General features: G+C 40.9%; 4 protein-coding genes across 5 annotated transcripts in view; 2 read left to right on the top strand and 2 right to left on the bottom strand.

Moving 5' to 3' along the window:
* Nucleotides 1–1,039, bottom strand: part of fbxo18 (F-box DNA helicase 1) — a 32,988-nt gene extending 31,949 nt beyond the window's left edge. For both annotated transcript variants that reach the window (XM_015954808.3, XM_054739489.2), the window contains exons 1-2: nt 878–1,039; nt 172–330 (exon numbers count right to left, since the gene is read on the bottom strand). In XM_015954808.3, coding sequence (XP_015810294.3) covers nt 172–330; nt 878–899 — 181 coding nt within the window. In that variant the 5' untranslated portion in view covers nt 900–1,039. The remainder of the gene's footprint in view (nt 1–171; nt 331–877) is intronic.
* Nucleotides 1,040–2,665: 1,626 nt separating this feature from the next.
* On the bottom strand, nt 2,666–6,092 carry nudt5 (nudix (nucleoside diphosphate linked moiety X)-type motif 5). Its single transcript, XM_015954800.3, has 10 exons — nt 6,021–6,092; nt 5,654–5,727; nt 5,458–5,525; nt 5,318–5,370; nt 5,141–5,248; nt 4,959–5,054; nt 4,695–4,796; nt 3,612–3,620; nt 3,471–3,524; nt 2,666–3,394 (listed from the first exon to the last, which is right to left on the bottom strand). Exons 2-10 carry the CDS (start codon nt 5,702–5,704, stop codon nt 3,285–3,287), a joined length of 651 nt encoding a protein of 216 aa, XP_015810286.1. The 5' UTR covers nt 5,705–5,727; nt 6,021–6,092; the 3' UTR covers nt 2,666–3,284.
* A 581-nt stretch (nt 6,093–6,673) lies between these two features.
* Nucleotides 6,674–17,351, top strand: cdc123 (cell division cycle 123 homolog (S. cerevisiae)). The gene is made up of 13 exons (XM_054739486.2): nt 6,674–6,806; nt 6,958–7,029; nt 7,244–7,307; nt 7,996–8,028; nt 10,049–10,144; nt 10,314–10,420; nt 10,895–10,946; nt 11,953–12,028; nt 12,304–12,426; nt 12,654–12,682; nt 14,385–14,495; nt 14,569–14,706; nt 17,261–17,351. Exons 1-13 carry the CDS (start codon nt 6,679–6,681, stop codon nt 17,315–17,317), a joined length of 1,086 nt encoding a protein of 361 aa, XP_054595461.1. The 5' UTR covers nt 6,674–6,678; the 3' UTR covers nt 17,318–17,351.
* A 4,352-nt stretch (nt 17,352–21,703) lies between these two features.
* Nucleotides 21,704–25,216, top strand: part of camk1da (calcium/calmodulin-dependent protein kinase 1Da) — a 115,478-nt gene continuing 111,965 nt past the window's right edge. Inside the window, exon 1 of the mRNA XM_015954761.3 lies at nt 21,704–22,051. Coding sequence (XP_015810247.1) covers nt 21,954–22,051 — 98 coding nt within the window. The 5' untranslated portion in view covers nt 21,704–21,953. The remainder of the gene's footprint in view (nt 22,052–25,216) is intronic.

Below are 25,216 nucleotides of genomic sequence, written 5' to 3' on the forward strand. Positions count from 1 at the left end.
GGAGATTTAGGGATGTTGTGAAAGAGGACATGAGGTTAGTTAAGAGTGAGGGTAGAGGACGCAGAAGATGGGACAAAATGGAGACAGATGATTGGCTGTGGAGAGGAAGGGACACGCTCAAAAAGAAAAAAGGTGTGTTTAGATGTCTGTAGCAGGTTTACAGTGGCTTACCAGAACACCGTCGTTTTCTGGGGGTCCTGGGGTGAAGCCTTTGGTTGTGGTCATGGTGTCTCAGCCCGTGGTTGGATGTGTGGGGTTGGGTAAGAGAGTCTGCATTTTGTGCCAGCTGTTTACAGTCCCCGGCACTTAGGTGCTTCCGCTTGGCCTTTCCTGGTGACACAAACAATCGTTACAACACAAAAACCTACAACAGGTGTTGTGGCAAAAACTGATCACACGCTGCTGGAGGCAGACCCGACCCTCCAGAGGGAAGATGGACGTTTTTACCACTGTTGGCAAAGGGGAAATTCCACAGTGTTAAGTAGTTATGAGCAAATTATACAAAACAAAATCGATTATAATGTGGGGAACATTTTTTTCATTCACAAAATTATATTTATATTCATCGCAACTGCATCACGTTGTATTTTAGCTATAAAGATACAGCTGTCCAGTTCTTATAAAAATATATATTCAAGTTATGTTAAACCCAGAAAACTTTAAACCAACTCAAGCGGGTTAAACACGACAACCTTCTGCTAAAGTCAGACAACTCTGTGTCTTTAGTGGTACAATTGTAGGATTTGATTTAAACTGCGAATAACGTATAACATGCTTTTGGCAGACAAGCACCTGGATCCGACCAATTTATCAGCCTGCTGCTTAACATAAACAAACGAATCAAGTAGGCTACAATGACATTTTTGTTCATGCTCACCTTTGGAAGCAACCTCCATCATTGTATCCAAAACATCCACCACGCGAGCTCCAGGATCGAGTCACGCAAATTTAAACCTCTGCTGAACCGAGTAAGTTTTCGAAAATAACTTTTAAAAGAAAAACACTGAACCCAAAACAACCCCTGCTAGCTTATTTATACTCATTTGTCCTGAAACGTACGTTTAGTGCAAAACAACAAAACACGAAAAGTTAAACAAGCCACCTCTGCTGAGCTAATTGTTTCTCTTCTTTAAGAAAACGTTACAGTTCACGTTTTCTTCTTCTTCAAACGCCCCTCTGCTTTGAGTTCGAAACCTAAAACATGTTGGGATGTTCCTGCCAGCTGATTGGTCGGTTGGTTCTTCTTTGGGTTTTCGAGGTTGGCTATTAGATGACGCCGCCACCTGCTGGTCATTTCTTAGAATGGTTGACATGTTATGTATAAAATGTTTATGGAGGAGTCATCTCATAGAGATTGCTTTGATACGGAAACCCATTTCTGCTACTTTTTATGCTGGTGTTTTTGTCATTTCTGTCTTTTTGGGATCCCACGATTACGTTTTTCTTTTTCTATTCACATTTTCTGAATGTAAATAATATTTTTTTTAATAATGTAATAATCCTTAACTTTGGTGTTTTTGTGAAGCGCCTCGTAATTTTTATCTTGAGATAAAATAGTACATGGTTTTTGATCAGGGGCGCTCCCAGAAAAATTTGGTAAGGGTGGCCAATAAAAATTTTGCGTGGCACACCAAATTGGCCCTTGTGTTAACTCTGGAACAGTTTAGCTCGTGTTTATTTATTTATTTATATTTTCAACAATATGTATAAAATGTTAAATGAATGATCAATGACCCGCACTTGTATAGCACCTCTCAGAGTAAGGACTCCAAAGCGCTTTACACTACAGTGTAGCATTCATCCATTCACACACACATTCACACACTGTTGATGATGAGCTACGACATAGCCACAGCTGCCCTGGGGCGCACTGACAGAGCTATCCAAAACACTTGACTCTAAATTGAGACACAAACATATAAAAAAAATTATTTATGGTTTTTCAAAATAGATTTTAGAATTCTGTTTTTAGTTTAATTCCTGTAGCTGTCTTCACAAAAACTATGGAACTATAAACTTTTTAAAATGGTGAGCAGTAGAAACAGATCATTTTTTTCAAAATTCAGATTATTTCGTTATAAATTGTATAAATTTTTTTTCGGGGGGGGGGGGGGGGTTACATTGATGTCTTGAATAAATGAGATACATTTATGGTTTGAGTGAACATTACTAGGATTTATTAACACTGGTCTTCCCAGAGGGGCCAGCAATTTTCTAGGGTGGCCATGCCCACCCATTGGGAGCACCACTGATTACAATTATTTTCAAAGTCATATTTATGATCCGTTTTCTTTAATGTTTTGAGCTTCTATTGATTCAAGCTGCTTTGGCGGGTAGCTCGCCCAAGGCAGCCTCTCCAGGAACCCTTTGCAGGTGTTGACATTAGCTGATTAGTATGACACTTTGAATCAAGAATATTGAACCTTTTCACAATATTCTAATTGTCTGAGATTGTGGATTTGGAGTTTTCATGAGGCTGCAAGCCATAATCATCCCAATTATTACAAATAAAGGCTTGAATTATCTGGCTTTGCATAGAATGAGTCTTATTTAATTAAGTATTTACATTTTATGTTGAATCACTGAAATAAAAGGATTATTTCACCACATTCTAATTTTTAGAGTTTCACCTGTAGTCAGTTAGTGCAAAATTTCCAGTCGAAGATTGTTATGACATTTCTTTATTAGTCAGTAATCTCTAAAATAAAAACACAATCACTGTCATCGGCACCATAGCTGTGAAACATTGGTCTCGCTCAGGGTAGCTGTTAGCTTCTCCAGCCAGTTTGTTTTCCAAACCTTCTGCAGAAAGAACCAAACCATCCTGTCAGCTAGCTCAGTACCAGCAAAAACCCCGCCAGCATCATGAATGCACGGTGTTCATTAACAGTTCATTCAGTTACAAAAGACTAGTCAAAAAACATTAAACAAAGTGTTAAGTTGTCAGGGGAAGTTTTCTTATCCCTCCCCAAAAAAGGAAACATAATTGAAGAAAGAAATGACTGAATCATCTCAACACTGGTCCCTCTGGGAATGTAAACCTGAAACATAACCTGTGAGTCGAATCGACAGAATGATTCGGGCTTCCTGCTGAGAGTAAAAAGATGGTTTATGACGTGTACCGTAGTCAGGAGGGCTGTAATATCAAACTGTTTTGTTTCTTCATCCAAGGCATTAAGACCTCTAGAGAACCAGGATGTCTTTTTTTTTAAAGCAATTCCTATTCAAACTGTGAAAATCCTCCAGCTGCACTTGACAACTTCCTCCTGCTCTGTTGATCTCCATCACTGCTTTAGGACAGGGAGCTCCCTCGGCTTGAAGAAGGCCTGAGCCATTCCCATGGCAAAGATGTAAACTTTAGCATCCACCACGATCTTTTCTTTTTGCAGCAGATCTGTGGAACCACACCAGCCCAGTTTGTCAAAAACATTTCTGCTGAACCGGCCGCCAAAACATTTCTGAAGCCTCACCGTCAATCTTCATCTGGAACTCATCGAGCGGTAAAAGAATGACTTCAACAAACTCTGGGATGGGAGGGAGAGAGGATAAAGTGAGTGGAACGGTTTTCATCATCAAAGATCAACTCTTCAAATAAAAGAGCTGGAACTCACCTCCGTCTCCTGTGGAAGAACACAAGAGAAGAACATTAACCTAAGATAACTACTAGATAAGCAGAATTTCTAAACTGATACACATCTTAATTATTTTCAGGGAAAACAAATAATCTTTTGTAAAATATTAGTTAAATGTGTGCAGTAAAATTTTAAAACCTGTCTATATTAAACAAAATGAGCTTGCCTCTCCTTGAGGGAATGTTTGATGAGGAATTCTGACAGGAATTATGAAACAAATTAAAGGAAGAAGTGTTTGGATTGAAGGGAAACTTTGCAGTTTCGGCTTGCCTTTAGCACCCCCTAGTGTCCAGATAGTAAAACCAAAAGAGAAACGTATCTCCTCGCTGTGCATTCTTCTTTTTAACACCTTAACCAGGTGTGCCAAACCCTGGTCCTCGAGCTCCACTATCCAGCATGTCTTAAGAGGTTTCCCTGTTTTGAATCAGATGTCATTAGCAGTGTCCTGCAGAGCCTGAGTAGCTGTTGAACAGGTGATTCAGCCACTGAATCAGCAGGGTAAGATATAAAACAAGCTGGATAAGAGATCTTGAGGACCAGGGTTGGGACACCTAGGTCTCCTCAGCCTTCATTAGTGTCTACAGGTGTGATTCATCACTAAATTAAACAAATCAGCTGTGTTTATGGTCTAAAATATACAGGAAACGTGCTGGAACCAGACTGCAGGGCAAGCGGGTCCACTTCCCTTTACTAAGTCCAACAGCGACTGGTCCAGATACTCTGGAGTTGCAAGTGCGGTTTTCTGGCCACAGGGGACAATGGGGTCTGAATGGCATTTCGTTAACCCTGCACAGGGTCATATTAGCACATTCTGGCTCAGGAAAAGGATTTATAGATATGAAAAGGTTGTCTAGTATCCCTTTAAAGTTGAATGGTTGGTTAAATTCTGAGGTTGTGTTCAGAAATGTTGTGCATCCACTGTTGTGACATTTTAACCTGTAAGTAAGGTGGAAAATGTCTAGATGTATCGACCATCAGCAATAAAAAAATAAATCTCTGGTTACTATTAGCACATGGCAATGTTGTGTCCATGGGCAAAAACCTGGAGCGTTGAGTTCCTACCCAGCTGTTGTGTGGGGTGAATATTCTCCACGTCGTCTCCGTTGATGTTAACCAACACGATCTGTGTGGTGCAGTTAGACAGGCCGGGGTCCAGGCAGGTCACTGTAATCACACCGTTTTTATCAAACTTCTACAAGCAATACACGTTCAAACTCTGTCACTTAAAAATAAACAGCACAAGCACATTAATGACCCCTGCATCTCTGCAACAATTACAGGAGATAAGATACAACCTAAACAGACAGTTAACGCAATCAGAAGTACCTGGAGTGACTCCTACTACCTCCCCTTTGTAGCCGGTTTCCTCCTTCAGCTCCCTCAGTGCAGCCACCTCTGCCGTTTCCCCTTCGTCGATCAGCCCTGAATACAAAAACGCAGACAGAAATGTTATCGTGAGGACATGTTCCTGAAGGTTCCTCTAGGCTAGGGTAAAATCACTCGAGGACCTGCAGGAAACTCCAGAGTGCAGCTTCCAAGGGGAGGACGGAACTGCTTCACCATCACCACGCAGTCTTTATGAAGCGTTCGTTTCAGCAGAGCGATGATTCCTACACCTGCAAAGAAAAGATACAATTACAAACTTAACAATATAAACACAATGAATATCAAACAGGAAGACTAACCATCTGCTTCTGTGTTGGTCTGTCTGGTTGTCCTCTTCACAGTCTCCCAGGTTCTAGTGAACAAAAAAGAAAATATTTACACTTAATAGAACGATCAGGTTTTTCCTGTAAAGAGACATAAATGAAGGACTGAACTGTACCTGGTGTTTCCAGCAGAATCAACATATGTGGTCTTTTCCAGCTTCACCCATTGTCCTGCTGCCAAGAGCTGGAAGGCAAAAATAAACAAAGACGTGGTCCTAAATGAGACAAAAACTGGTCTGGAATCATTAAACTGACCTTATGACAAAATGCAGCTAAGGTGTAACAAATAAGAGAAAAAATAAGAGCACAAACCTCTTCTTTGACTATGTGTGGTGTCACTTTGGGCTCATCGGAGTTGCTCATTTTCTCTGTCGGATGAACTAAAACTGAAAGAAAGTAATAATAAACCACCACCTCTGTGAAATAAGCTGAGAATGTAAACAAACTACGACGTAATTAAATATGATTACGCTTCAGTCATCATCACGAGCGGCTCAGTTAGCTACAACAACTAGAAAAACTATCAATTCCCCTTCCATTAAATGTCTGCTTTAGGCTCGACTTTTGTTCTTTTTTATTTAACAACAGCTACGAGTTTCTGCCACACAAGTCGGAGTTTTAGTATTTTGAACTTTAACTTAACTCAAAATTTGATTGAGAGAAACTAAAGTTTACTCACGTGAAATCCCTGCCGAGTGTTAGCAGCAAAGAGCAGACAATAACAAGACGCCTCACTCTGAGAAGACTTCAGAGAGTCTCAAACGTCACTGTAGTAATACTGTATACCACACGTAATAAAATATCACGAAATTTAATAAAAAAATATTATTTTATTTGTTCGTTTAATAAGGAAGCGTATAGTATGTTTTAAAAGAAAAACAATTTTCTTTAAAACACAATTTACTGCCAACCTAGCACTTTACACTGAAAATTTAGATAGTTTTAATAGTAAATCGCTTTTGTTTTATTGATTACTTTAATATTTTAATGAACCATAATTATATCGAATGTTAGTCTGATCCATTTGTATTTACACCACTTTTCTAATTAAAGCCGTCCGTAAAATAATAAAGGATATAGTGAATAAAAAGAGAAAACCGTCTTAGTAATAAACGATCTATGTAAGAAATTGATGGTTACGTCATTTTACCACTTTGTGTACAACTCCCAAATGCTTCCCCCAAAAAACAACAAATTATGCTTCGCTCTTTTAAAATACGTAGTTGTTTTCCTCAATTAACTTACCAAATAAAGTTGAAAATGAATATAATAGAGTGCATGTAAAATAGTGTTGGGATTAAAGTTGGAGACTTTTATGACAATTGAAAAAAGATCCGATGATCCGGGTGATATTTACTGATGGACACATTTCCGGCTCAGGTTATTGCAGCATGAAGAAGGAGCAAGTAGCTAACTGTCAGTTTTCTGTTTGGTATCCGATATTCAAAAAACACACAATAAAAAGGTAAAATTTGCCAGTTCTAGGAGGAATTAAAAACAAGATATTGGTTTCTTCTTGCTGGATGGCCTTGGCTTTTTCTTTCATTTCGTTTATTTTCTTTCGGTCGTGTTTCATCTAAAATGAATTTGTGTTGTCTAAACGTTTTATTTTACAGTCAGATTCTTCCATTGCCTCAAAATGTGATAGACTATTTACTGGACGATGGGACGCTGGTAGTCTCAGGAAGGTATGAATCCACACGGATAAACAGTGTGTTTCTGTGAGTTTAAGATATGCTTTTTTTAGGATCAACATGTTAACCCTTGTTATTTTTCAGGGATTGAGCTAATCAGAAATGTGATGACGATTCTTAAGACGGTTTTACGACTTGTGGTGGTTTTTAGTTCGTGCTTGAAGCCTGTTGTTAGTTTATAATCGTGATTTTTCTCTTTTCTCCTCAGTGATCACAGCACACAGCCGACACACACTAACAGCTACAACTCAGACGCAGAGGAAGACGTTCAGGTGTGTTTACCACTCAGAGTTAACTTATTTTTAGCTTTTGAAATGCATAAACATACATCTGGATATGTAGATTGAAAATTCACTCTTTGTAATCTTAAACTCTTTGGATGGGAAATTGGTTTTAGTTGCCTTCCTTTTTTCTTTCACAAGCAGATCTGATGGATAATAGTTTTTGATAAGCTGGTTCAGTCTCCAGCCTGGACCACGGTGTGGATTTAAGACATCCTCAGGTGTCAGACATCAGACAATAGAGAAAAAACATCAGGTTCCATCCAAAAACCCATCAGACGTCTGACTAAGTAGAAACAGACTAAAAGGTCTCAGGAAACGTCTGTCAGACTTAAAGACCCTTTTGTCTGACAGACTATTTTCTGAGAGGTTTTGGTCTTTTAATGGTGGATTTGTTTATTTGAAGTCGTAGGCTATCTTTTCAGTAACTTCATCTTCGTTAACAGAGCCTTGTGAACAGATGTTCTGATCCCTGCAGTGGAACTTTGCAGCTCTTGTGAAATCCATTTGTTCTTTTTGTTAATCCATGTCCTCCTTTCCCGGATTGTGAGCTCCTTTCCAGGTTTCTGTTTAATCTCGTGTTTTTGTTTCCTACAGTGATATTTATTATTATGCATCTTTACAAATCTTTATCTTTTGATTTTTCTTTATTCTGTTTTACCTCTCTGCTCCCCTCTAGTGGTCAGATGATGAAACAACCACAACAGTCACTGTGAGTAGATTTGATTGCTCGAATATTCTGTTTTGAGCAAGAGTCAGTAAACGCACCACTTCCATTTAGATTTTTATCTCTTTTCAGATTTCTGAATAAACGAATTAATAAAAATAAACTAAATAAGACCTAGATACGTTCTCATTGGCCTCCGAATCCATACAAACGGGATATATGAGCATTTAGGCTGCAGATGTTTGTGATGGGGTGTGAATTCTGATGTTTTTAGAATTCTACAATTTAAATCTACCTGTTTGGTAATTACATCTCATCATTTTAAGTTAAATCGGCGGCTGTTATGCTATTTTGTGTTTCTATTTCCTACTGTTCTCTTATAAAGCTGTGAAATGTATTTGCCTCCTTACAGATTTCTTGTTTTATTTTTATTTATTTATTGTCCCTTAAAGAGACAACGTGTAGTTGTAACCATTGATTTCTGGAAATATCCATCAAAATCTTGTTGAAAAATATTGGTGGCTTTGTAACATATAACCTTAAAAATCAGGTCTAAAATACCTGGGAGTGGGCCTTACCCCCAAATTCCACTATCTCTGCTCCACTCTCCGCTGCCGCTCGCTTCCGAACTCAAATTATACTATACCCGCTCTACAACGGCTCCGCTCCGGTACAGAGACCCGAGGTGCGCAAACAGGCATGCGAGATCTTGCGATACAGTCCAAGCAATAAACGCGGAAGTTAGATCCAAACACCCGTTGTGTGGGAGAAGCATCGAAATGAACTGTTTAATCTGCCCATCATTTGTGTTGAGATACCAGCAGTGTTTGGATCAACAAAGGGTGACTACTTTGATAGTGGAAACTGTATTTATGGCTTACTTTTGTGCATTTAAAGTTCAACCGCCATTGATAGTTGTTAAAAGTTGTTAAACCTGTGCATATGAAACAAAAAAACACCTTTTGTTTATTTATTATGGAATAACAGATTTATTTATTATGGAATAACAGAAGTTGTGCTTGCTCCCTTTCCTGTTGGGCGGTTGTGATTTCTGTCCATTGACTGCGGAGGTGCCCTGGCATCCGGCAAAATTAGAATCGACCCTATTTTTGCCGGATGGCGGAACGGCGGGTGGCGCACTGCGCCGCACGGCCACAGTAGTGGAACAGCTCTGATTGATTACAGCGGGACCGTTTTTGCTGCGGAGTTCGTGCCAGAGCGGAGGTAGTGGAATTTGGGGGCAACTCTCTGGGCGACGCCATATTAGACACCATGTTTCATTCTACGGGAGCCCATGAGGACAAAATGCATTTACTGATTTGTAACAAATGGTTACAAGCTTTTGTCATTGTTAAATGTTGTTGTTCACAATTATCTCTTCACTGATAAAAGGGAGTCTGATGTGCTCATTATTTAGCTAAAGTTTGCCCTCCCCAAGGCTTTTTGACCCTAATGGGCGTCCGTTGGTACGGTCTTACTTCAACACAAAAATACTACTTGCTTGCAATGATTTAAGTATTTACTGCCCCTCCCCCCCCCCCCCCCCACCAGGAAAAATACACACTGTCACTTTAAATGTTTCAGATCAGCAAATTAATTTCACAATCAGACAAAAATAACCTGAAAAAATATAAAACATAGTTTTATCAAGGATTTCTCACCAGCCTGCTCCTGTGTAAAAACTAATCGGCCCTCTATTTAAATCACGAATAAACCAGGATTATTCAGATTACCTGGAAATATGAGGACAGCTTTCTGGGATATTTTTATACCTGCTGATGGAAGTAACATGAACATCATTGTGGTTTTGGCAAATTGAACTATTGGGCCTTTTTTCAGTTCTCTCTCACTTTCTCACACACACAAACACACACACACAAACACACACACACACACACCCACACACACACACACACACACACAGACACACACACACACACACACACACACACACACACACACACACACACACACACACACAGAGCATTGATTCCACCTATGTGTGGCATCACGTACATCTGTTTTATTTAATGATATAATATTAATGTGGCGTTATGTCTGCTAGGCTCCTGAGTTCCCAGAATTCACCTCCAAGGTGCTGGAGGCCATAAACGCCCTGGGTGGGTGTGTGTTCCCCAAACTCAACTGGAGCGCTCCTCGGGTAAAACATGCTCTGTGGAAAAGCAAAAAAAGTGTTGGTTTTATTTGTTCATTCATGATTAAAACCCAAGTTTTAGATCACTTCCTGTGGCTAAAATCTGCTCCGTGAGGTGCTGCCGACAGTAAAAGGTTAAATTATAACCCAGAGGACGTGTGTGTTTGCCTCCCAGGATGCTAACTGGATCGCTCTGAACAGCTCGCTGGAATGTCGCAGCCTCAGTGAGATATTCCTGCTCTTTAAAAGTTCTGACTTCATCACTCATGACCTCACACAGCCGTAAGCGTGGTGCACACACACACACACACACACTCACACACACTGACACCTAGATTTGTTGTGCTTTTATACAAGATGTGGTGGAAGAGAAGGAGCAGGTGTTTGTTGATTAAAATCAGCAGTAAAACGCAAGTGAAAGCTGGAAAAACCGGCTAGCATAAAGATTTATGTAGCCCTCTCCACTGTGACGAACATTCTGCTCAGAGAGATTTACTGCTCTGTTAAGCCTCGTAAAAGTGTGTGTGTGTGTGTGTGTGTGTGTGTGTGTGTGTGTGTGTGTGTGTGTGTGTGTGTGTGTGTGTGTGTGTGTGTGTGTGTGTGTGTGTGTGTGTGTGTGTGTGTGTGTGTGTGTGTGTGTGTGTGTGTGTGTGTGTGTGTGTGTGTGTGTGTGTGTGTGTGTGTGTGTGTGTGTGTGTGTGTAAAGGGATACTGCAGGGAGACTTGTGCCACACAAACATGTTATTTCCTGTGCAGGTTCCTTCAGTGCAGCGACCAGGACTCCCCCGATCCAGTCATCAGTTATGAGGTCATTTATTTATCATTCATTCATAAACCTTGAAAAGGAAAGAGTGTTTTTGTTTTTTATCCTTTGTTCTTTAAAGATACAACAAGTAAAAAAAACAGTAAAATGACAAAACAGTCTGATGTCTCAAACTTGTTGAAGGGAAGGTTACATTTTTAATTTCAGTCATGCTTAGTAATGAAAATACAGAATTTCTATTTCATTTTCTAAGCTGGACCCTGGTCATTAGCCTCATGTCCCTCTGGGCTGCCGTACTGACCAGGTGTTGTTGTCCTAGAAAAACCAGGATGCTTTAGTATCCTGTAAAGTTCACTTCCATTGTAAAAGATTTTGCTACTGAGCAGCAACAAACTCTGCAGGATGTATTTTTACTCAGAAAACCTTACCTCCCAAGCCCAAATAGAGGCAGAAGATGACTTTTACCCGCCTGTATAAACAAACGAAGAGTCACATAAACAGTTTAGTTCCTCACCGCAGTCATTTCTAACAACTTTATACAATGGACTCATTCATTGTTCATTCTATATAATATCAACATTTTTGCATCAAGAGTGCCTTTTGTCACGTGGTAAAGACAGAGGCTGGGGATTATAGGTGGTGATTATTTGGAACGTTTGCTAGCATATCTAATAATGCTTTTAATTTAATTTAATGTATTTTAAAGAAACAGCCGTTGATCATGGATGACATAAACTAGCATTATTAATAGGAATAATCACATTTAGCTGCAGTCATACTGTTGTAGGACTTTTTTTTAACCAGTAAAACTTTCATGAATCCAAACACCTACTTATGACTTTGCTCTGGTTGAAAACATTCATGGACTCAGAAACATTCCTAGGTCCATTTTAAGTCTAGTTTTATAACAAGAACCAAAGTCTGGATCCAACTGAGAACTGAATAGAAATATTTCAGGTCTGAACAATTCTTTTTAGGGATTCATTAAAGTTCTATTCTATTCTATTCTTCAGTGTTATACTGAATTGTTTCTTTTGTCCTCCATCTTCAGTTGGTCTTAAGAAAGTGGAGCGAGCTGATTCCTGGAGGAGAGTTTCGTTGCTTCGTCAAAGAAAACAAGCTCATCGGTAAACACCCCCTCACACACACACACACACACCCTTTGGGGCTTTGTTCTCATGGGTTTTAAAAACCAAACACACCTCTCATTTGTTGGCTTTATGAGCCAACCAGCTGGGGAAAAGGAACTCACACACTGACGCATTTGAGCTGTGTCCTTTTTCAGCAGGATCATTTCTGATGCAATTATAGAATCCAATTTGAGCTCCACTCGTGTGTGTGTGTGCGTGTGTGTGCGTGTGTGTGTGTGTGTGTGTGTGTGTGTGTGTGTGTGTGATCCCAGCGATCTCCCAGAGAGACTACACACAGTATTACCAACACATCCTGACACAGGAGCAGAACATCTCTCACGCCATCCAGGATTTCTTCAGCCAGCACATCCAGTACCACTTCCTGGATGAAGACTGTGAGCTTCAAATTTATTCTCCGTCTGTGTTTCAGGGCAGGAAGTCCGTATTTATATTAAACATCTTTAAAAAAATTAAAACACGCTAATCAAACTGGAGCAAAGACGGGGAAAGATGAATGAAGTCATTCGTTTCACTGGGAGTTTCATGTTTCATGTATTTAATTTGTTTTGTGGTGAAGTTGTTGAATATTAAATAACCAGAAGTGTTTTTTTTCTGTTTTCAGTCGTGTTTGACGTCTACAGAGATAGCCAGGTAACCCACTCGCTCATTCGTCTCATAACCACAGCTAAACCGAGCTAACAAACACAGAACTGACTTTATCTACACTCTGGGAGTCCACCTGTGTGAAGCACTTTGTGATTCTATGTCTGTGATAAGTGCTCTATAAATAAAATTTACTTACTTACTTGTCAGTCATCAACCCTAACCACTGGACAGATTTAAGGAATTTGATCTAGAACTGGTTTACTTTTAAGTCAGTCCATTTTGTCTAATCGGTTGTAGTCGGCAGGAAAAAAATGTTAAGTTTTTGTATTTGAAACTCAACCTCAAACTGACAACAGATTGTCTAAAATGTTACAGCATGGTGCCAGATATTGTGTGACATCCTGCAATGAGATGTTGAAGTACTGGTGTGAGAGAGAGACCCAAATCTTGCAGTGTTACGAGAGTTTGTGTGAAATCTGACAATATGATGCGAGGGTTTGTGCAAAGTCTTGTGAGAGGATTTTTCGTGTGAAGTAGCATGAGAGGTAATGAAATGTCGCAGTTTGGTAAAAGATTGTGCAAATGGATGATAAGGTGCCTCAGCTTCTTTTGATTATGACCTCATTGTTTTCTTTTGGTCATGGAGGTCAGACTAAACCTTTTCCATACGATTTAGATTGTTTGAAACCTCGTCATTTAGCGGGAGAAATTGCGAGATAACATGATATCTTGCAGTTTGGTGAAGGATTATGGTGTGAGAGCTTAAATTTTCTCAAATCTTTCTAACATGTGAGATATTTCACAAACGTCCATGTCATGGTGGGTTATACAGATTCTTTAATCCACTTTCTGAGATTAAAGAGTGACATCATCAAGTTAAAAGCTAGAAGTGAGCCGGAGCAGAGTTGAGCTGAAGACGGCACAATTTGGACTCTTATTTCACGGCGCAACTCTACCACTGACTCTGTTTGCTTTGCAACGTGAATGTTTTATCTCTACAAATAACACAAGCCTAGAGGAGTTCTGCTGTGTGGTGAAGTGGCTAATGCTAATGATTAGCTTCTACTAGCTACCTTGTTTCCTGCACACTAAACCAACAACAGCCTTCCCCAATGTGAGCCAAGATGAGTCCATGACGTAGATCTGTCAGGATTCTCTAATCCTAACATTTCACCGTCTATTTTCTTCCAGAAGCTAATGTAGGAGATTATTTTCATGTTCAGACTGCATGAAAAACTCAGTGACGGATTATAATCAGAAATAATAGTTGTTGTTTTTTTCAATGAAGTTGACCTTAAATTGTTGTGGCAGACAAACAAAAAACATGTTTTTTATGGAAAAATATGGAAAAATCATTCAATGGCGATTCATTTTTCATTTGATTTATTTATTTATAAAGGTGTTTCAGACCACCTGTCAAGGCAGCCCAAAGTGCTCTTTGCTAAAACATTAAAGTAAAAACAAATATGAAAACAGCCTCAAACCCAATAAAGCACATCAAACGCGTTAGAACAGACCCACTAGCAAGACGACAGAGAGCAAAAGTGCAATTTTAGTTTAGAAATGTTCGAAAGCATCTGCCTGCATCAACAGCCTGCTGAAGAGGTTAAATTCACCTTTCTAGAAAACCAAGTGGGGGCTGCACAAAATCCCTCCGGTGGCCAGAAACGGCCCCTGGGCCACACTTTGTGCATGCCAGCTTTAGCCTGTTTGACCCATGTCTTCTTGTGTTTTGTGTGGTATTCAGGGCAGGGTGTGGCTCATTGACCTGAACCCGTTTGGAGAGGTGACCGACTCGCTGCTGTTCCGTTGGGACGAGCTGACGTCTGGTGGAGAAGCAGCGCAACAGCTACAGCAGGTTGGCGAACACGGATTCTTCCTACAGCTCTTTTTTTCTGGACTCTGGTGAAGACTAAGTCTCACCCATGCAGGACGGCCCGGCGTTCCGCTACACCATGAGCGAGGTGACGGTGCAGCCCAGTCCTTGTCTGAGCTACAGAATCCCACGAGACTTTGTTGACCTGTCCACCGGAGAGGACGCTTACAAACTCATCGACTTCCTGAAACTGGTAGGACTGGATTTGTGTGTCACGCTGACCCTGGTCTCACTCTTTATTCCTATTCTGGAATTCTGTTGGAGGATCTGAGGAAGTAACTTAGGGAGGGAGACTAAAATACAATAAAGGTAAAAACTGAGAAAACGTAAACTGAGACATAATTGAGGCTCTTTGTGACAGGAAACTTCACACAGCGCTTCCAGTTTCTGATGGTTTCTACTTTAGATCAGAATCAACAGTCTGGATATTAAATGATTTCATTAGAATCTGTGCCTTAAAGAGCAAGTCACCCCCAGATCAACTTTTTTGCTGATAAACTATAAACGAGTGTCTAATCGTGCTGTAGACACGTTTAGTCAATAATTTGGTTAAATTAATCTTAGTTAAAATGTAAAAATTCTGCCTAAAACTGTCAGTGTGGTGCCGTCTTCAGGTGAAAACTCTGCACTGCATTTGAATTTAAATCTGCCATTGCCATTGGCTAAGAAGGTACCCTATGATATCCACTGGTACATTATGATGTCACAATGTCATTGTGAGTCTGCGTATGTATTTGTTAGCGGCTCCGCCCTCTCGGTCTGCCAGACAACAGCATTTGTTGCATTTTTCAAACAGGAAGTGGGAGTGGAGTAAGACTTTAGTAGGGGGTGTAGGATTGGTAAATTTAGTGCTTTAGGAGCTTAATATATTACTTCTACTTATGACCAATAAGCTGTGATACTCAATATAAACATAGAATATCAACCTGCTTGGTCTTAGGGTGTTTTAATCAGAAGATTCTAGGGTTCTTTGTTTATTCAGGGATTGTAAACACTTTGTCTTGATTCAAGAAAGAGTCAGGTTTGTAAAAGTAAGAATTTATTTTCCGAGCAATTAAAACACGACAAGTTAACTAATATTTACTGTGATGATTGAATCTACATGGAGGAGATGTGATGTATGGTGCCTATATGTAAATATGATGTTATCAGAACTTCCGTATCTAGGAGAGCTGAGTTCTGGGTGTGAAAGAATTTGGTTTGCGTTACGCTATGAAGTTGATTATTATCAAAAAGCATCAGACGCAATCACACTGTGTTCTACCTCACCCTTTCTTGGAGACCCTCTTCGTGGATCCGGAGGTCATTGAGGTCGGATGACCTCTGGCACCCAGGTCCAGTAGATTGATCACAGCACCGACTTCTCCAGTCCAGAGATGTCGCCAGGCACACAGGTTGGATGAAACCGTTTGCGTCTAACGGACTCTTAAGGAGTCGGAACATTATCAGTTTTGTTCTGCAGGAACCGTTTGCTGTGTCAGCTTTGCAGCAACCTGGACGGCGTGTCAAAGATTGCTCCTTAATTAAAGAGACTTCACTACGGACGGCCGTTTCCGTAGCTTCCTCTAGAACTCGGTAGAACTTAGAACTGAGAACTCAACTCAACTGACTCACCGTAAAGTGAGTTCTGTTTTAATGTTCTCATGCTATGATTTGTTTGGCCAATCAGAGCGTGCCATGTTAAGGAATATTACCAAGACGACCTCAGAACACACGCCTTCTTGAGATAACGGATGCTCTGATCTGGGGTAAAGGAAATCTGTGTCACGTGTTTAACTTTAATTTATCTCTAACGAACCTTGTCTTATCCAACATTCATTTCATCATATATATGTCATTTCAAGTAATTCAAGCACAGATCAATCAAAGCATTTAATTTATATTATAATTATTATAAGTGACAATAAACAAACGTTTATTAAATGATTATTTACCTTATTAGTTGTGGAAGTTCATCTTTTGTCCTGTGAAGCAGGCGGATAGATAAGGCCAGCTTAAGGCCTTGAGGAAGGGCATGATGTTGGCACTTTGTTATCATGTGTTCAGAGCTGCAGAGAGGCTCTGAACTCCAGATGATGGAATGTCGAATCCGACAGATTAAAGGACACACTGCAGACTCTTGTCTCCACGTCGACCACATATTGAAGGGTCAGACTGTACTTAAAACTGATCATTACTGGACATTACAGGGGTGACTTGCTCTTTAATAAACCTTTTATTGTGTTTAAATAAAAACAGCGTGCTGATTGGTTCTGAAGATGATGGTGGAGTTTGGACTTTATGAGACAATCTGACTTATTTAAAATATTCCACGATCTGTCTGATTTTTCTACCTGGAGGTCATTAAGATCACCGTAAGCTCTTCACCCACACAGAGGCCATCACCTGCTTGTTAGCAGTCTCTGTTACCATGGTGATATAGCTCCACTCAAACACTTGTTTTTGATCCTGAAAACTCGGACCATCGACTGTCTTTATGGTCCTGCCTTCTGGACATTCTGGGTTTATGTCCAGTCCTTTATCTTTTCACCAGTTTGAATCTAAAAATCAGTCTAGAAAGGAAAAAGTCTGAAGCATCTCAAAACAAAGAAAGGATGAGATCATTCATTTAGATTAGATAAACACGAAGTTTCCGCACATTTCATACATTAGCTGTTTCCATTTGTTCCTTTTAGTTTTCCAGACCAAATTCTGGTAATTTATCCCTGCAGATTTGTCACTTTCTGCTCCTGTGCTCTTGTCTGCAGAAGAAAAACCAGCAGGAGGAATCTGAGGAGGAAGAGGAAGGGAATGCTCCACCGTGACATCAGCTTTTTAAATAAAGTCTGCATGAGGTTCTGTTTGTGTCTGTCTGCCTCTGAACAATAACCTTGTGTACCTTATTTTAACCAGCTGACCCGTGTTTTGGGTAAACTGAACTAGTTAAATTAGTAAATCTGTTAGCAAAAACTCTCCTTAAATCACTGGTTTAGTCTGGTTTCACTTTAGCCTCTTCAGTGCTGCAAGAAAAACACTGTTTTTATACTTTGGAATAAGTGGATCACCCTAAATGATGCTGATTAGTTAACACACACACACACACACACACACACACACACACACACACACACACACACCTTTAATGTCTCTCTGCTCCATCATCTGCTGTTTACCGCTGAGCCGTTTGGGCACACTCGCTGCTCCAGGCACTCTTATTCCGAGTCCCTTATTTTCCCATCATGCTTTGCTGTGGGCTCCAGCTCCCAACAGCCCTCCCCCTATTAAACCTCTTGTCACATATTGACCCACCATCAGTCTGGGGGGTGCAGTAAACTAGCTCATAAGAAATTGATTGTGCTTTTACGCAACAGTTCTCATTACGCTGGGAGCTAAATGAGCTGTTCGGGACAACTCTGTTTTTTTCTTTGTCAGGATTGATGGAGCAATCACACAGGAATGGAGCCAGAGCGGGCGTGCTGAGAGTTACAGTTCCCCTGGTGAACCACTGTGGATGAGAAACGGCGAACCGCACACAAATTTTGTAAATGTTTCACGTTAATCATCCGTTTGAAAATGAAATCTGTCTGTTGCTATAGTTCCAATCACGGGGGTGTTGCACTGTTTTAATTTTATATACATACATGGCAAAATAAAATAAAGTTCACTCCTGTTCCAAATTAACTTTTTGTACAAGACTGTTATTATGAGGTCTAAGAATAAATTAAATGAAAATTTGGACATGTATTTTACTGTTTTGTTGTTTCTGTTCCATAAGCAGAAGCAGCAGCTGAGCTTCAGTGAGCAAATAAAAACAGGTGTTGAAGCGTTTGTTGGTGTGGAGCATACAGGTGTGTGTTAGCACGAAAACATTTAAACTGATCTTTAAAGTGGGGTTCTGTGGAAATGTTAATGAAAAGTTATCTGCTGTAGGTCAGTCTTTGAGCAGCCTCAGTTTGGAGAAAAGGTTATTTCGTATTTTTTAAAATAGCATAAATTTCACATTTCTTGGTTAATCTGATTGAATTAAAATCTAGATAAACCATAGCAAAAGATTTTGATCTGCAACTAAGTTTAGCCACACTCCATTGTAGCCTTAGTAGGTCTTCCATTGCACAGTTTTAGGTCCAGCCAATCACTATGGCTGTAGGGAAACGTTAAAAGCTCATGAAGAAAAGAAACGCTCAATCTATGACTGCGTTATTGCTACTAAAGGTGGTTCTACGCCAGGTACCTTTGGCTTGAAGCAATCCACCTGGAACATATAAAACATCTTTCATTTTTATGTGAAGTACAAAGTGTTCATGGATGACTGTCTGACTTGTAAAATATTCTGTCAAAGAATGATGATGTAAGTCATATAAACACAAAAACATGCAAATAAAAAAATACATACCAAATAAGAGCCGTGTCTACTTAATGCAGGTAAAAGTTTGTCTGGAAATGTACTTTTTTTTAATAGTGAGTTATTTACTCTGATGATTGAGATGATCCATAGGCTGGTTTAAGCTGTTTTTCTTACGTAGTCATGACATACTTCTGAATATATTTAAAGATATTAGTATGAAATGCCCATGCTGTCTTCTGTTTTTCCCACTTCCTGCTGGCTAGGCACTTTTAATCTTGACAACTTTCTGATTTTGGATATGTAAATAAACTGACTTATCAGACAGCAAGTGGTGATTGCTCTGTCCTTTGGAAGATCCATACCACACCAGAACCTCCAGCGGATGAAAAACAACAAGGTCTTCTTGAGGAGCACCATCAGATGAACAGGAAACTGAAGATGGCGTTTATACTTATGATTGTATGATCCTCCTGACATTGATGAATCATGATGAAACCAACATCAAGATGCTAACCCAAGAGAATTTGATCATTTATCTGACAAATGTAATCTTGTTAGTGTCAAAATTCTGTGTGCTTTTAATTCGAAAGGGACTCCAGCCCTCAGTTTGTGAGCTCTCCCCCTGGTTTGCTGATTTAAAGCATTAGTTCCTCTCTTTAACCCTTGATTTGCCTTGACCTTCATCCTCTATTTACCCATCCTTGAAGCTTTCCTCTCCCCCTTCTGCTTTTGCAGCTGGGTAATCATCTTACATCAGGGGGAGATGAGAGTTGCTGACTCAGAGCGAAGGATTAGGATGAGCTGGAGAAAAAGACGGAGGGGAGGGGTTGGAGACAGGAGTTTTCCTTGGCTGCTGCTGAGGAAGAGCTGCAGTAGTTTGCAGCCGGAATACTCATGAGGAGTTGAGGCTGCAACACATTGCTTTCCCCACCTTCCCTTATCTGTTCACCCAAGATCACACACACACACACACACACACACACACACACACACACACACACACACACACACACACACACACACACACACACACACACACAGAAAAGTAACAGGACCAGAGATCCGGAGGGACTGTTTAACAGTGTGACCTCAGCTGACCTCACCCCCCAGCAGCTGTTGAACTGCAGGAAATCTCTGTCTGCCTGCAGTCTGAGGCTTTTGTGATCCAGGTGGAACCGTTTTAATCCAGGTGAACAGGCAGCTGCAGCTGGATCCCCTCTGATCCCAGCTGCAGCTGCTTCGAGCCACTCATACACCTCTGGGGTTTGCAAATATGGATGCATGACGGTTGTCAGCAAATTGGCGCATTGCGAATTTACTGCTCCTGTCTTCTGACTACACACTTTGTCACATAAACTGGCAAACAGGTTACATGTGCAGCCTCCCATCAGCTGCTTTCATAGTAAAGACAATGGGCAAGGCTACGATTACACCTGTGGTATTTAAAAACGAAGATAACCATCATCAAATGAAGTAAGTCTTGTGGGAAGGTTTGGCTGAAAGAGTCCATAATACAGCCTGGCATCCATCATTTAATTGAGATTAGTCAACTGCAGGTGGCATTAACTTTTTTGTCAAGTTAGGGACTCCAAAACATCTTAAACAGGAAACCATGGGAGTTCCCTTCAAAATAAAAGCTGATGTCGGAACTAGGACAGGAATCAGTAAATTTAAGGGAACTTACAATTTTAAAATGTTTAACAGAAAGGTTTTTAGAGCTTGGCCTTAAGTTAAAGTAATCAATCCTACAATAATGAAATAAGGAGCCATAGTAAAACCAGTGAAGATATGCTCTCAGTTTTGTTTTATCTCCATCCAAATTTGTAAAAGTGGGTTAGTAGACAGAAAAAATATTAGACCAAGCACCTTTGTCAAAGTACCACCATGTTGGTAGTTTGGAACCAGAACTAGTGCAATAAGGATGTGGGACTGAAAGTGATGCCCACCTGCACACAATCATCACAGAGCAACAAATAACTAATTAAAAATAAGTATGTTAGAAGAAGAATATTTAAACATACAACTGCAAGATAGGAATTATGTAGCTCAACCCAATTGCATATTGAGCTAATCAGAAAAATAATGTAATATTTAAAAACATTAAAATGGATATTTAGGGCTCTGCTTTTGTTCTTGATTTGTTAGCAGTGGGCTAATTGTATTTCACTGTTTCTTATATATAGGCTATATTTTCTGTTATTCTGCCATCACCCGATACTTTATTAGTTCATTCATCTTTTTGATAGGGATAGTGTACATTAATGAACTATATTGGTGTCTATAATCAATAGACACCAATATAAATCGGACTATAGTAGGAACGCTAATCTACACCTGTCCCAAGGCAGCTCTCATAAAAACATTATGGGACAAGGTTGTGACCCACAAAATGAACACATGATCCTGAGATTTAACACTCCCACTGTCTTCATGGGTGACCCCGCAAAGAAAGTTGACCATTGAGCAGGGTTGATGGTTTATCCCTTGAGGTCCACGTGGCTGGGTGAGGAGTGAGCACCACCTCACCCCAGCCACGTGGACCTCAAGGGATAAACCATCAATCCTGCTCAATGGTCAACTTTCCTTGCGGGGTCACCCATGAAGACAGTGGGAGGATTATACGTTAAATTATATGGAAACAGATGATTGCATTTGCATGTTTGGGTTGACTTTTGAAAGTTTAGTCCAGTTTTATTGTCTCAAGAGAGCTGTCCGTGGAATAAGGGTGATGCAAACTGCTTCAGGGGTTGTTTCTTTTTATATATAGAAGTTAAAAGTTATAAAAGTTTCGATAACATTGAAAACACGTGCTCTTATTTTGAAATTCCAACCGGAAAATGTTTTGCATCCCCGGGAAGCTGACAACTGCTCCTCACTGATGAAGGAGGAGGAGGAGTGAGGCAGCAGGGATACGGTAACCTGCAGGACTCACATGGTCCCTCCGCTGCGGAGCTCACAACCACTGGGACCCTCTCCACCTTTCACGCTTAACTACGTTCTAAAAAGAGTTATTTACCCTCCTGCGCTTTTGTTTTTACAGCTTTTTTCTCGTCCTAAACTGTTATCTTGCGTCCTCCCCGCCGCAGCCCAGAGTGTCGGGCCGGTAAAGCAGCGACATGGCTCGGGAGAACGGAGTCACCGGCAGCGGGGAGACGTGGAAAAAACAGGTCGACGACATCAAGAAGATTTTTGATTTTAAAGAACTCCTCGGAACGTGAGTAGGCCTACTAATTTCACGCGTCTTTCAATTCAATTCATTTCATTTCAAAGATACTTTAGTAATCCCAGAGGGAAATTAGAGTTTCAGTACACACAATTCTGAGGTCAGACATACATACATAGACACATGACAAGAATTGGTGACTGGTCATTCGCAACCCGAGTCGCGCTACCTTAACATTTCCTTTGATGTTTAAACAGTGCCCACACCTGGTGTGTGTTTATTGTTCTGAGTTAATGAACTGCTCACAGGGACGGTGTGTGTATATTAGTTTACACACGCAACGCGTCTCTGTGATGTAGTTAACGTGACTAAAATGTATATAAATGAGTTCATCTCTCTCTTTCTGTTAACATTTTTTTCTTAATTTGCTCTTTTGGCTTTCTTTAAACATGACACCTGATGTCGTTTTGAATAGTTTTATTATTTCAAGTCTTTATTTGTGACACACTTGAGTCAAAGTGCAACAAAATAAATTTTATCCATGTCCCCAGATGATCTCTTTAGAGCCATTTATTTTAATTTAATGCAATAATCATTTAGTACTTTATTTTGTGCTCAAATTTTGTTCCTTACGCTTGTACATTTTATTGACCTGCATCCAAACACTAATGTGTATGTGTGCCAGCCAATGGACATATATTCATAAAACTCATTGGAGATGCAACTCCAACTGCTTATGCTAAGTTAGCTCACCTCCAGGGCTGCAGTTGAGCACTGTTGCTTAGTACACAGAAGGCTGCTGGTTTGAATCCCAGCTATGTGCATGTATGAGTTTTCTCTGGGTACTCTGGTTTCCTCCCACAGACAAAAAGCATGCATGCAGATGGAGACTTATTGTCCCTATGTGACCTAGAGGGTTGGATGCTTAAGATCCTAAAACCGTAGGTGATAATAACTCTTGATGAAAACAGCAGAGGCTTATTCACAAGTTTAACAATTTTTATTTATAGATACAACACAGGAGATTTATTGAAGACAACCCAGGTCGGGATAAAAAGTAGACTAAAAACTCTAAAACACGGGAGGGAGGAGCGACGACAATGCTGGCCCTGGGACTACACACGCAACGTCATCTATTTCTATTTAAAAGCACAAAGCCGCTGTAGGGACCCGAGACAAGAGACAATAATATAAAGAAAAACACTCAGTGCTCCCTTTAACTAAAGCTCATACACACGTCACCCAGAAGTGAGTAAAACCCCCGACAAACCCCTACAGCGGATACGCTAAAAGAAACTAGCCTCCCAGAGACAGAACTGTGCTTAACGCTTAACCACCCGACTCAAACAAGTTTCCTTCCCCCTCTGGAGGAAAACGATTAATAACAGGATAAAACCGGTAAACGGTTTACTAAAAAAAACTAGAAAAGATTTAATAAAATGAACTGGGAAAACAGTAGCAGGCTAAGGTCTGTGAACAAAACACGCATTGTTAGTCCTATTCTAACGAACCATAAAAATGCTGTGAATGTTATAAACCAGTACCTCATCGGCCGACCGCTTGCCAATGAAAATTCCGGCTGTTCACCCCTCAGTCCTGCTCACCCTTCGTAAAGAGGAACCAATTAAAAATATAACCGTTAACTAAACTAAAGCAAGGCCAGGTCACTCACCACTTAGCCGCACGCACGTCTGGACCCAAAGCGAAGCATTCAGCGTTTGCAGCTAGATCCCAGCTGCCCTAATTATAGCAGCCCTCTGATTACACACCTGGATCCCCTGTCAGCGGCATGACAGGTATAACCAGAATAACTTCCGGGAACTAAGGTGACCCGGTTACAATCCACCCCTAGAAAATGTATCGGCGGCCCGTCGATATGAAAACAAACTAGCACCACGGTCAAAATATTGCTGCTTCAATACTGCCACTACTGGTGATCTAAGAGACAGCAGCCCCATCCGCCATCCCCCCGGCCCTCCTTGGGAGATGATGAGGATTTGAATGCTGGCCAGCTGTTTTTCTGGATGACTTTCGTGTAACCGCCTTACTTTCTCCGTGCTCTTGGGGGGTCGTTGCAGGGGCCAGTGGAGGTAGGTCGAGATGACCTATACTCGTAGCTCCATGGGACACCAAACCCTGTGAATTTCCCTCTAATTTTCTGGTTACTAAAAATACATACTCTGGTTCATCCTCTTCCTCCAGGGTAGGGCTCTCCTCTCTCACCCTGGACTGCTTAGGACAGAGCCCCTCAGGGACCGGCCTCAACAAAGAGCGATGGACAGTCTTATGGCGTTGTAGGTTGTCCAGGGGCGCCACCGTATACACTGATCCCCCTGGTGTCGGGGACTTCAGTACCACATGGATCATAGGGCTCCATTTGTCCTGGATCTTGGTCCTGCCCCTTTTACTGTGGTCCTCAACATAAACCAACTGCTGTACCTGCAGTTCGCTGGCCAGACCCTCTCCATCATGGCGCTCTTTACGACGATCCGCTGCCTTTTGTATACGATCCTGTGCCCCTTTTAGGGCAACCTGGAGTCTACGGCGGTGTTCTTGAACCCACTCCTCCACTCTGCCCATTTGAATCTCTGGGACCCTTCCAAGGAGAAAGTCAATAGGTAAGCAGGGTTCCTGACCAAACATTAAAAAGTGAGGGGACTCACCCGTAGACTGGTGAACAGTGGTATTATAAGAGTACAATACCTGTGGTAAATACTGGGGCCAACGGCTTTTCTTTTCAATAGGGAGAGTGCGTAGCAAATAATGTAACGTTCTGTTGAACCTTTCACATTGGCCATTTCCTTCTGGATGGTACGGTGTGGTGCGTGTCTTCTGAACCCCATACAGCTCACACAGCTGATGGATTAGTGCACTCTCAAAATTATGGCCTTGGTCCGAATGCAGTCTTGCTGGAACACCAAACTTGTAGAACCATTCCTGCACCAGTATTTGAGCCACCGTCGCCGCTCGCTGGTCCCTGGTTGCCACTGCCTGGGTAAACTTTGAAAAAACATCAGTCATCACAAGCACACTTTCTACACCATCCTGAGATGGGTCCAGCAGTGTAAAGTCTATCGCCAATACTTGGTTTGGTCTTGATGCCAGTACATGTCCCATAGGTGCCCGACTCTGAGGACGAGGGGCTTTTGCTAAGGTGCAGCGTTCACACTGGTGGCACCATTCCTTAATATCTCTCAGCATCAGCGGCCAGTAACA

This window comes from Nothobranchius furzeri, chromosome 1 (assembly GCF_043380555.1).
Source record: "Nothobranchius furzeri strain GRZ-AD chromosome 1, NfurGRZ-RIMD1, whole genome shotgun sequence".
NCBI classification, from domain to species: Eukaryota; Metazoa; Chordata; class Actinopteri; order Cyprinodontiformes; family Nothobranchiidae; genus Nothobranchius; species Nothobranchius furzeri.